The sequence below is a fragment of the Podarcis erhardii genome, assembly GCF_964252035.2.
Source record: "Podarcis erhardii genome assembly, chromosome: 9".
NCBI classification, from domain to species: Eukaryota; Metazoa; Chordata; class Lepidosauria; order Squamata; family Lacertidae; genus Podarcis; species Podarcis erhardii.
In genome coordinates, this window is record NC_138512.1 from 12,617,154 (window position 1) to 12,630,206 (window position 13,053).

Here is a 13,053-nt window from a genome sequence, read left to right on the forward strand (position 1 = left end):
AACGATCCTGAACGCCCGGGGGGACACATGTAAGGCCATAAAATAGTCATAGCCTGTACTTCAACAAAGTCCCTCACCAAAGGTTCCTGAGTGAACTTAGCAGTAATAGGATAAAGCAGCCTTTCTGAAACTTGGGTCTCCAGCAGTTGTTGGACTTCAACTCCCATCATCCCTAGCTATCAGGACCAATAGTCAGGGTTTAGACCATAGAGCCACTCACATCACTATTTTAAACATTCTGCCTAACTCTGTACAACACACCTTCCCCCGACCCCACTCCCTTTTATCTCTGTACAGTGGTACCTCTGGTTACGTACTTAATTCATTCCGGAGGTCCGTTCTTAAACTGAAACTGTTCTTAACCTGAAGCATCATTTTAACTAATGGAGTCTACTGCCGCCGCCGCCGAGCGATTTCTGTTCTTATCCTGAAGCAAAGTTCTTAACCCGAGGTACTATTTCTAGGTTACTGGAGTCTGTAACCTGAAGCGTATGTAACCCAAGGTACCACTGTACTTGAGAATACATGTGTGCACACTTACCAAGGTGAGGAACCTGTGGTGCTCCTAATACTTATTGGGACTGCAGCTCCCATCAGACCTAGTCAGTATGGCCCAATGGTCAGGGACAATGATGGCTGCACTCCCAACAAAGTAACATAAAATACTGGGTGAAATGGGCTCCCATCTACGAAACATGCTTGTCTCCAAAACACAAAAAGAAAAACAAAGCCAAACAAAGGTACCCTTTGTGAGAACAATAATCTATTCCCCCCCCCCCACCCCATCAGTATTGTGTCCACACTGAAACGGAAGTGGCTCTCCAGATTTCTAAACATTTTCCAGCTGCACAAGGAAGAGAGTCTGAACCCTGGTTTTCAGGTTGCGCGTTTTCGGTTACGGACATGCCAAAACCTGGAAGTACCAGAATGGGTTACTTCCGGGTTTCGGCGCTCGCACATGCGCAGAAACACTAAATCACGCTTTGTGCATGTGCAGAAGCACCGAATCGCAACCCGCGCGTGCGCAATGCGGCGCTGTGGGTTGCGGACGTGCCTCCTGCACGGATCATGTTCACAACCCAAGCATCCACTGTACAACCTTCCTCCATAAAACTGGCACAATGCGTAAGCAACACCCCCTACAATTCAGTGCTTCTCAAACTTGCCCCCCCCCCAGCTATTGTGGGGACTACAACTTCCACCACCCCTGACCACTGGCCTTGCTTAGCTAGGGATGATGGGAATTGTAGTCCCACAACAGAGAAACACAAAACCATGTGCTTTCTGAAGCCCTGCTGGTCTTTTAGTTGGCTGAAGCAGATATGGCAGGTGGGGGGGGTTATGTGGGGAACACAAAACTTTCGATTATGCATTTTATATTCTCATCATAAGAGCCAACTCCTAAGGGCCGAGGTCCCTTTCTTTCCCCACCCCCACCCAAAAAATAAAATATTTGAGGAGGCTGGAAGTGGATCGGCATGGTCATTCAGACGGTGCACGTGTGCCGAGTCTTGAGATAGGTTATGTCTGCCCCCCCCCCAATATTTTAGTCGATTCTCATTTGCATTTTCCCGTCGTGAGGAAGATGATGATGATGATAATAATAATAATAATAATAATAATAATAATAGCAGCCGCAACGAAGAATTTGCATTTTCCGTCGTGAGGGAAATGATATTATTACTATAATTATAATCTCCCTCACGAAAGGAAAATGCAAATTCTTCGTTGCTGCTGTTGCTATTATTATTATTATTAACATTAATAGCAGCAGAATTTGCATTCTCCCGTCGTGAGGGAGATAATAAATAATAATAATAGTAATAGTAATAATAGTAATAGTAATAATAGTAGTAGTAGTAATAATAATAATAAAATAATAATAATAATAATAATAGCAGCCGTGACGCAGAATTTGCATTTTCCCGTCGTGAGGGAGATAATTAATAAATAATAATAATAGTAATAATAGTAATAATAGTAATAGCAGCCGCGACGAAGAATTGGCGGTTTTAAGAGCGAGCAGGCAGGGAGCCGGGGGCGCGCACGGAGCCCGCGCGGAAAGGGAGCCTTGGCAGCGCCGAGGCCGAGGGACACAAAGGGGCCGCCGGCCCGGCCTGGCTGCGGGCCAGCCTCCTCCCGGGAGGCCGCGGCGCGTCCGGCGGGGAGAAGGGGCCCGCCTGCCTTGGGCGCCGCCTGCTCCCTCCGCCCAGCGCGGCCTCCTCGCCGAACAAGGGCGCTGAGGGAGCCGGAGAGCAGGAATGTGCTCGTCTAGCGGGGAGGCGCCGCCGCCGCCGCTTCTCCTCCTCCTCCTCCTCCTCCTCCTTACCCATCGGGGGCGGCGAGCCGCTTCTTGTTGGAGCCGTAGTCCTCCCCGAGGTCGAGGCGGTGGCGCTTGGACATGGCCGGGGGCGGCAGGGCAGGCGGCCGCGAGGAGGCCGCGGAGAGAGAGAGAGAGAGAGAGAGAGGGAGATGGGGAGAGAGAGGCAAGGGAAGGCTCAAGCTAAAATGGCGGCCGGAAGGAAGCGGCCTCGGCAGCCGCGAGGAGAGGCGGAGGAGGTACGGCTGGGGCTAAAGCTCCGGCCGGAAACCTCACCCCCCAGCACTGGCGTTCCGGCATGCGCATGGGTTCCCTCCTGCTTTTTAAATAAATAAATAAATAAAATAAAAAGACGGCCCGTCGGCGCTATATATATATATATATATTTTAATAATGTTTTTATTAAGTTTATGAAATACAGAAAAAAAGAATAAAAGATAGATATAGAAAATAAAGTAGAGAAGTTACAAATTTCCATAATCCTTTTTTTCAGCAAATCCAATGGACTTCCCCGCATCTTCCTAACCCTGCGTTCTCTGTGATACAAAACATCAGCAATTTGTTAACTTATTTCAAAACTTATTGTATCTTTCATTTTATCATGTTATCTAATTTCCAAAGTGTTGTAACCGACATCTTATACGTTTTAGCTTGAACATAATAAAGTTATTTCATTATTCCACCTCTGACTTCTTGTACCTTAATTTTCATTTCATTGGTTTACAATTGCTGAAGCTAGAATTTCCTCAAAAGTGCATTTTTTAACATTCATACAACTTATAATGTTTTTTCAAATAGTCTTTAAATTTTTCCCAGTCTTCCTCGATTGTTTCTTCTCCCGAGTCTCGGATTCTGCCAGTCATTTCGGCCAGTTCCATGTAGTCCATCAACTGCGTCTGCCATTCCTCCAGCGTGGGTAAATCTTGTGTCTTCCATTGCTTAGCAATCAAGATCCTTGCTGCTGTGGTAGCATACATAAAAAAAGTTCTATCTTTCTTAAGTACTCTCTGGTCCACAATGCCCAGAAGAAAGGCCTCCGGTTTCTTAGGTAAGGTAAATCTAAGTACATTTTTTAGTTCATTATGAATCATCTCCCAAAAGGCCTTCACTTTCGGGCAAGTCCACCAGAGCTGAAAGAATGTCCCTTCCGCCTCTTTACATTTCCAACATTTGTTGTCAGACAGGTGATATATCTTAGCAAGTTTGACTGGGGTCATGTACCACCGGTATATCATTTTCATAATATTTTCCTTCAAGGCACTACATGCCGTAAATTTCATTCCGGTGTTCCATAACCTTTCCCAGTCTTCAAACATAATGTTGTGCCCCAAGTCCTGCGCCCATTTTATCATGGCGGATTTGACTGTCTCGTCCTGTGTATTCCATTTAAGCAGCAAGTTGTAGGCCCGTCGGCGCTATAGATGAAGGGGAGGGTCCTTAATACAGACATCATCATTTTATTTCTCTATTAAAGGGAGATGGGAAGGATTTCTTTCAATACTCTCTGTGCCTTGTATTTTGTACCTAAGAAAGATTGCTCTCAAATGCTGTCTGCAGTAAAATTCCTGTGCTAATCTCACTTCTGCAAATTTACCAGACGATTAGCACATCGCCAGCTAAATTTGTCTGGCAGGTCAAAAGTCCATTTCTTAGCTTGCAAAAATATTTTAGCTGCTGTTTGCAGATTTAACCAGGCCCCTTCTTCCTGTCTTATGCTTACGAATGCAAAGATAAGAAAAGACACGTGTAAGCAAGAGGGGAGGGGGAGTGCTTAGCTAGCAGAAAGGCACGTATAAGGATGTGCCATATAAGGGAATAAGTTGAACATTTGCCAGCTGATTGGGCAAATCTGGAAAGGTTATGGGAGGGGGGAAGAGTGTTCAGAAAAGTATAAGAAAGTCTGCTGAAGTGTTTTGCTTTACAGCCAGTCTTTCAGGAGGGATCCTGCTGGTTGTCACTCTGCGCAGATTGCAATAAACTCTTTTCTCCAAAGAAGAAGTTGCTTTCCTGGTACTTTTGTTCCCTCCATGGTCCAGGGGATGGCAAGGCTAATGGATCCCTAGGTAAATAAGGCTTCATTTCTTTGGGGGCTCGTCCGGGATCAGCCTCCTCCCCAATACGGACCGGAGGGCCAGGCTCGACCTCGGTGAACAGCTCGGATCGGTGGTGCAGGCTCCAAGCGCGCACCCTGCCAATTCGTGGGGGGAGCCAGCCACACCGCTCCGGAGTGGAGACACAGGTCGAGGGAGAAAAGAGAACTGGCCAGGAGGGGTCCGCAGCGGAAAAGGTAAGCCCGACGGAAAGGGCAGCCCGAGGGAAAGGGCGAGGCCTGATCAGCCTCACCTGGCCGTGGCAAATAAAGTGCCGCCAGGAAAAGGGAACTGGCTGTGGTAGAAGTGTGCCAGTAAGGTTAAATAAAAGGGAAACAAAGGGGACTGGTTGTGCAGGAGAATGCCGCCAGCAAAATAAGGGGACTGGTTGTGCAGGAGAATGCCGCCAGCAAAATAAGGGGACTGGTTGTGCAGGAGAGTGCCGCCAGCAGAAGTTGGGAACAGAAGAGGGAGGGATATATATATATATATATATTGTGATTTTTTGATGTGTTCTGTGTGGTGTGTGTGTACCAGGTGTATTATGTTATGTTTTAATAGTTAGATTTTGTTGAGGTTTTAGTTATTGTTATACTGTCTTGTGTTTGGTTTGGTGTGCAAATTAGATTGGCCCACCCAATCTAATTGGGCCAAGCGATTGAGTGTGTGAGAGAATTTTTACTGTGAACAGAAGTAGGAGGGGAAATTATATTGATGTGATTTGTATGTAGTATGTTGTATGTCAGATACTCCAGTGATTGAATTGTCAAGTGTGGGCCGGGGTATTAGTGCCCCTTGGCCGAGCGGTTGCAGGATTGTGCGTTTTCTGCCAGGGCGACCTCGTGCAGGCCACAATCTGTAGTGTGTGTAGTGTGAAAGAATTTATAACCCAGTTAGGAGCGGAGTATCTAAGAAAAAAAAAAAAAAAAAAATGGGGTCTGGGGCAAGCCAATGTAGTCCCCTGGAATGCTTCTTAAACAACTGGAAAGCAGCCACAAAAAATGATGACTGGGGAATTAAATTAAGACGACAGAGAATGAGGACATTGTGTGAAGTCGATTGGCCCCTACAAGAAGTTACTTGGCCTTCAGAAGGGAGCTTTGATTTGCAGCTAATCAGCCCATTATATCAGAACATCTTGAATGTCCACCCAGATCAGATCCCTTATATTTCTACTTGGAAAACCAATGTAGAGAAGAACCCACCATGGTTGAAAGCCTGCCGGGGCGACGCCCCACAAAGTACAGTTTGTGCAGTTCGACCGGTGGGGAAGTCAGAAAGACCCCCAGTGATACCAGACCCAGAAGATGAGGAGGGAGGAATTATTAAACCACCTCCCCCCTATGCTCCACCAACTACCCCTCAGGCAAATCCACCAGGCCCAGGTCCCCAGGCACTGGGAGGAGCTGGCCCACCCGAACCCAAGAATGATGAGTCAGAAGGAGAAGAGGATGATGAGGATGAAGAGTTTGTAGAAAGATTAGTTAAGCTGACAAATGATAATAAGACATGGACAGAGAAACAGGCAGAACGTTTAAGAAAGTATGTGGAACCTTATGCAAAAGAAGTGGATGTCAGCCACCATTTGTTAAAGGCGGCGGAATGTGCAGGGCAACAGAGAAGGAAGTGGCAGAGAGAGTGGGGAAGGGCAGCGAAAAGAGTGACCCTCCATAGGGCACATAAAGCACAGGAGAAGGGCGCGGCCAGAGTGATGCCTCTCCGCAGAGTGTATGACCCTCCGGCCCCCGCAGGACCTGACGGGGAGGTGCCCAATAGAACTTATACAGTTCAACATGTCCCCTTCTCTAGTGCAGAAGTTTGTAATTAGAGGAACCAAAACCCTTCGTTTGAGGAAAACCCAGCAAATCAGACCACTGAAGGGCAAAATACCCTCACCATTTATCGCCAGAATGTCTTAAATGGCATGAGGAGGGCAGCCAGAAAACCCACCAATTTTGTGAAGGCCAGAAAAATAGTGCAAGGGACAGAGGAGGCCCCTGGAGCCTACTTAAAAAGGCTGAAGGAAGCCTACCGCCAGTATGCCCCTGTGGACCCAGATAAGGCTGCCAATGTCCCTATCATAAAAAACTGCCTTTGTAGCCCAGGCAGCGCCCGATATTCGCCGAAAAATCCAGATGGGCCACACCCTGAAATGGATGTTAGAAATAGCCCAAACCACTTATAATCAGAGGGAGGAAGAGGCCCAGAAGAAAAAGGAGAAGTTGATGGCCCTGAGGACGGGAGGTCCACCGTTAGGAGAAACCGCCCGGGGAGGAGGGCGAGGCCGCTTAGGAAAGAATCAGCATGCCATCTGCCGAGAGGCACCTATTTCCTCTCCCAGGCTAAAATGAGGAAATGTCAGATGCTATTATTACATCCGCGTTTGAAATTCCAAGTCACCACAGCCCCCAACCCAGCTACCCCATTACCGGTAGGAGAAGGTGAGGAGCCCACGCATGACTGCATTGAAGTAATGGATGAAGTGTACTCTAGCAGGCCTGACCTTAAAGATGAAGCAGACCCCCAGTGGCCATCATGGTTATGGATGGAAGCAGCTTCATTGAGGCTGGACATCGGAAGGCAGGTTATGCAGTGGTAGCCCTGGAAGACCAGGTGATCAAGGCAAAGCCACTCCCACCTGGAATATCAGCACAATTGGCAGAAATAACAGCGCTCACCAGAGCCCTAAGCCTGGTGACAATGAACCAGCCTTTGTTCATTTAATGTTGCAGGAATTGGCTAAGGCACTACAAATCAATTGAAAGTTGCATACAGCATGCAGACCCCAGAATCGGCGTTCCAAGCTGACACAGGAAACTGGGTCTAATCGGGTGACAATGTTACCTCTGGCATTACTCAAGGTCCACAATCTCCCATTAAATTGTGTTTGGGAGACCGGTCCCATATGTCAGAATGTTGTCCCCACATGCTGGTCAGGATATGCAATTGAATAATTATGTCCAGACATTCTTCCGAGTTTTCTTTTGTCTCAACAGGTGGACCCAGGCTCACAACCCCTGTGTATTGGCTGAATCAGTTTGAGCCAGGTGATGAAGTGTGGGTAAAAGATTGGGCACGGACGCAGCTACAATCGTGCTGGAAGGGACCTTATACCGTCCTGCTCTCCACACCCACAGCCGTGAAAGTTGCCGGCATCACCCCTTGGGTCCACCACACCAGAGTGACCACTACAGATTGGACTGTGCAACTAAATCCCGATTAACCCCTTCGGCTGACCATCTCCAGACCCTCCACTGACGACCGCTCTGCTGATATCACACCGGAAGCTGATATCTCTACGCACAGCTGAAGAATTGGATGGGAGGGGCGCCCGCGGGCAGCGTCCCCAACGTGAAAACCCGTGCTAGGGACTGATCCAGGAAGTCCACCAGGACATTTAATACTTTCATAAGGACTTTTCCTTTTTTTGTGTGTGTGTGTGTTATCTGCTCTATGCCCCACAGCCCTGACCCCACTGAGCCATATCGCCCTTACTGGCCTGCTGGCCTCTGCTACGAATGGTTCGTCTTGCCGGTGGTAAGAGATGGCGTGCTCTTTGGCTATTGGAAACTGGGGTTTGATGAGGTTGCCGTATTAAAACACCCCACTGCCCCGTTGTGGCTCCTCTCCCACACCACTGTCCAGCACGCGTGGGTAGTGCTCATACGGGAAGTTGCAGAAGCGGTCGAATTCTATCAAGTTCTGGACCGCTCTTGCTGTTGTGGGAGGGTAGTCAACTGTTATCTGGGGGGTAGAGCACTGTACCAACCTCATCTGATAGACCAGGTCCTACTCTTAATCCAGGCGTTAGATGGGACGGAACCTATCTTAATGCAAGTGTTGCAGGGGTGGGAGCCTTAACCAGGTGTGCATTGAAATTACTGAACAAGTGCCAGTAAGAGTTGCCACCCCAGGATTTCAGCTTCCATATGCTCTGGTCAGTAGGGAGGCAGCACGAGAGTTCAATCCACCCAACAGGGTTAGTAGGAAAGTTGACCCACATAGTGGGAGCATCAGCTCACCGGTGGGCTCTCATCCTTGAGGCTCAACAGGTAATCGAGCACGAATATCAGTGGGCTCTTCAACAATGAGCACACCCCCTGAATATTGCTGGGAGGAACCATGGAGTGATTGGGGATGGTGGATGGGAGTTATTTCAACTGCCCTTGCCACATGGATGTGTCTCTTTTTCTGCTGGCATGAGCGTCATAGGCTCTGCGGGAGACGACGGCCCGATCCTTCTATCCCCTTGATGATCCTCCTAGTGTTCCTCGTTCTCCTAGTTGCAGGAGACAAGGAGGGTGCTGCACCTGGTGAACATGGTCAGATGGGAACTAGATTATTGAGTAAAATATCACGAGGAGAAAATTATCATAAGATGTGGAAAGACAATATTTATATCAAGGATATGTTCAAGTTCACCACAATGTTAAATCTTTCCAATTGTTGGCTGTGTATGCACATACCACCTTATGCTAAAAGGCCAGGTTTGATGCTACATGGAATTCCCATTGATGATATCTTCAATATAGAAAATAGAAAAAACCCTGAAGAAGCTCAGTGGCCGCCCGTAAAATTGGCCCTGTCCGAGCCAGCTTTTATTTGTTTAAAATTTTCTGAAGGGTCAACCCCACGAGGGATTTACCCTGATTGCTTACATGTATTGAATTTTGTATTTGATAGGGCCTGCTCTGCCTTCGTTAATTATGGAAATACCTCCCGGTGTTATCAATCCGATACTAGCGCCAAGTTAATGACTGATATGCACCATCTCCACAAAAGCTCTATTTCCAATTCCTCTGTTCAGACCCTATTAAATTTTACCCAGGAGCTATGGCACGTAAGCCTTCTGTTTTCACAAGCTTTCAAGTGGTCGGAGCAACACCAAAACATCAGTCGCCTTCTTCCGGAAGAGCTCTGGCTAATTTGTGGCGATGCAGCATTTAAATCCGTTCCCCGAGATCTTACTGGAGTTTGTACCCTAGGAGTGGTGGTTCCCCTTTTATATAAAATAGGAGAGTTACCAACATCTCTCAGACTGCGTAACCGCAGGGCAGTGAACGCACCTATTAACCACTATGTTGGGACCCAGATATCGCGGGCCCTACTACCCTCCTTAGGGGCAGCCATGAATTATAAAGATCTTCATTTGCTCGCCAATTGGACAGAAGGACTATTTAATGATACCATTAAGGCATTAAAGGACCTCAACCAAGAAGTGTCTGCTATGAGGGAGGTCGTTTTGCAAAATCGTTATGCTTTAGATGTAATGTTGGCCTCGAAGGGAGGAGTTTGTGCGTTAATTCATTCTCATTGCTGTATGTATATCCCAGATAATAATGTCAGCATTTCGGCCACCATTGACCACATGGAAACAATGATAGCTGAAAACCCGCTAAGAATTACAGAAGGTGATCCATGGAATTGGTTATATTCTTGGCTGCCCGATGGTGGTTGGATCAGGAATATTATGGTATTTATAGCAGGGCCACTTATAATCCTTTTGCTTCTCTGCTTTTGTATTCCCTGCTTGATGCAATGCTTACAGAATATGATGGGAAAAATGATGTCTCGCATGATGGGACCTCGCGTGATTGCTGTAATGAGAGAATATAGACCCTTACCCCAGAACGAATCTAAGTAATAGATTGTTCAAAAGAAGAGGAGGGAGTAAAGGGAGATGGGAAGGATTTCTTTCAATACTCTCTGTGCCTTGTATTTTGTACCTAAGAAAGATTGCTCTCAAATGCTGTCTGCAGTAAAATTCCTGTGCTAATCTCACTTCTGCAAATTTACCAGACGATTAGCACATCGCCAGCTAAATTTGTCTGGCAGGTCAAAAGTCCATTTCTTAGCTTGCAAAAATATTTTAGCTGCTGTTTGCAGATTTAACCAGGCCCCTTCTTCCTGTCTTATGCTTACGAATGCAAAGATAAGAAAAGACACGTGTAAGCAAGAGGGGAGGGGGAGTGCTTAGCTAGCAGAAAGGCACGTATAAGGATGTGCCATATAAGGGAATAAGTTGAACATTTGCCAGCTGATTGGGCAAATCTGGAAAGGGTATGGGAGGGGGGAAGAGTGTTCAGAAAAGTATAAGAAAGTCTGCTGAAGTGTTTTGCTTTACAGCCAGTCTTTCAGGAGGGATCCTGCTGGTTGTCACTCTGCGCAGATTGCAATAAACTCTTTTCTCCAAAGAAGAAGTTGCTTTCCTGGTACTTTTGTTCCCTCCATGGTCCAGGGGATGGCAAGGCTAATGGATCCCTAGGTAAATAAGGCTTCACTATGACCTTCCGTTTATTCGCGAGGCAGATACTTGTGCCTTCCCATCCAAGCCTAGGGGTGCGCAATAGGCGACCCTGGAGGCGCCTCGAATTTGTTATTTGCTGCGTATCAGGAAGAGTGGGTTAAATTTAATGATTCTTTAGTTAAATTTGTTAAGTCAAATTAACCGAAAACAGCTTGCAGATACTTAATTGGCTTAGGATTTTATTTATGTGAAGTGAGGAATTGATATGTTGAATTTCATCAGGTGAAGATCTAAGGATGTTAATGTTTAAGTTAAATTTTAGAAGAACTGTGATTTGGAAAACCGTTAAAAGGATACGCAATGAAATTCAACCAAGGGGAAGTGAGGAAGTCGCTTAACAATGTTAATAATTTTCAATAAGGCTATGATTTATGTTTGTTATGTGTTTGTTTATAATGTTGTGAAAACAAATAAAAAAATTTGGAGAAAAAAACAACAAAATTGTTATTTTCTGCGGCTTGTGCCATATAAGGTTATTTGTTAGATCCTTCTCAAGTTCAGGATTTGGCTTTTAAAACTCGCAAGGCCTCCGTTGAGGCATCATCATCATATATTTTTTATCCGCTGCCCATCTGAATGGGTTTCCCCAGCCACTCCAGGCAGCTCCCAACAGAATATCAAAAACATGATAAAACATGAGACATGAAAAACTTCTCTAAACAGGGCTGCCTTCAGATTCTCCATCTCTCAGGGTTGTGGGTTCGAGAGCTGCATTGGGCAAAAGATTCCTGCATTGCAGGGGCCTTGGACTAGATCACGATTGATCGTGGTCCCTAATTCTACAGTTCTATGATTTTATGAATTAAGCGTTTCTTTCCCTCTTGTTTTCCACACATAACATAAACAGATAAGGAGGGGGAAAGAAAGTGCTTCTCTTGAGTAATAACGATGGCTGAAACCTCGGGCAGCAGACAAATGGAAAGGCTGTGGGCAAACATTTTACCGCTCTGTGTTTCAAATTGCTGCTTCTAAGTAATAGTCTTATCTAATGGGCAATGTCTGTGGCACTGATAAGCCTCCAGAACTAGTGCATTTATCTAACCTACAAATAGAAAGTATCCATTATTATTATTATTATTATTATTATTATTATTATATGTTTATTTATAACCCACCTTTTACCTCGACAGGGACTTAAGGTGGCCTACAGATAAAAAAATTGGGAGCAGGAGAAATTCATTAAAAAGCAATTAAACATGGACGGAACAGAATTAAAACTATATACAGTGGTACCTTGGGTTAAGTACTTAATTCGTTCTGGAGGTCCGTTCTCAACCTGAAACTGTTCTTAACCTGAAGCACCACTTTAGCTAATGGGGCCTCCTGCTGCCGCCGTGCTGCCGGAGCACGATTTCTGTTCCCATCCTGAAGCAAAGTTCTTAACCTGAGGTACTATTTCTGGGTTAGTGGAGTCTGTAACCTGAAGCGTATGTAACCCGAGGTACCACTGTATATGTTTCAGCATAGCTCAGTTGGTTAGACAGCATGGTGCTGATAACACCAAGGTTGCAGGTTCAATCCCCATATGAGACAGCTGCGTTTTACTGCATTGCGGGGAGTTGGACTAAATGATCCTCAGGGTCTCTTCCAATGATACAGTTCTATGATTCTATGAATATATAATCTCTTCAAATCATACATATATTTACAATACAAAATAAAACGGTACCAGCCCCCTCACTAAGAGCAGTCTGTTCCCAAAAAGCCTGTTGGGACAAGGAAGTCTTCACCTGCTGATGGAAGGACAGCAAGGAGAAAGAAAGTCTAGCTTCTCTAGGGAGGGAGTTTCAATCTCCGTGAACAGCCCAAAAAGGTGAAATCATCTTGTGGCACCTTAAAAGACTAACCTGTTTCTTATAAAATTGCCTTCCCACTTCATCATATTTATGTAAAATATTGATACCTCTCCTAATCGCAAGCATTCACAAGGTGGATGAGAAAAAATAAATTAGTAAAGCTGCAACAGATAAAACAATCAACAAACAATCCAGAAACAATAAATTCAAGCGAAAGAGAAGAATGACATCTTCAAATTCTCTCTGGAAGTTAACATCGGAAGCCTGGTAAATGAACAGGTGAAGAGTGTTCTAAAGAAGAGGTTCATGTTTGTCTGCTGCACTTGAAATAAATAAAAAAATTGTCCAGTAGCACCTTAGAGACCAACTAAGTTTGTTCTGGGTATAAGCTTTCATGTGCATGCACACACCCAGAACAAACTTAGTTGGTCTCTGAGGTGCTACTGTGCAATTTTTTTATTTATTTCAACTAAAGGAGAGGTTTTGTTACCAAAAATGTCCATTTCCAACTGGCCAAAGAGCAGAGCAACAGCTGGAAAT

The 13,053-nt window shown here is 45.7% G+C and overlaps 1 protein-coding gene across 1 annotated transcript in view; it reads right to left on the reverse strand.

Annotated features, from left to right (window-relative positions):
• Nucleotides 1-2,513, reverse strand: part of DHX15 (DEAH-box helicase 15) — a 44,578-nt gene extending 42,065 nt beyond the window's left edge. The window contains exon 1 of the mRNA XM_081876261.1: nucleotides 2,330-2,513. Coding sequence (XP_081732387.1) covers nucleotides 2,330-2,403 — 74 coding nt within the window. The 5' untranslated portion in view covers nucleotides 2,404-2,513. The remainder of the gene's footprint in view (nucleotides 1-2,329) is intronic.
• Between the last annotated feature and the right edge of the window lie 10,540 nt (nucleotides 2,514-13,053).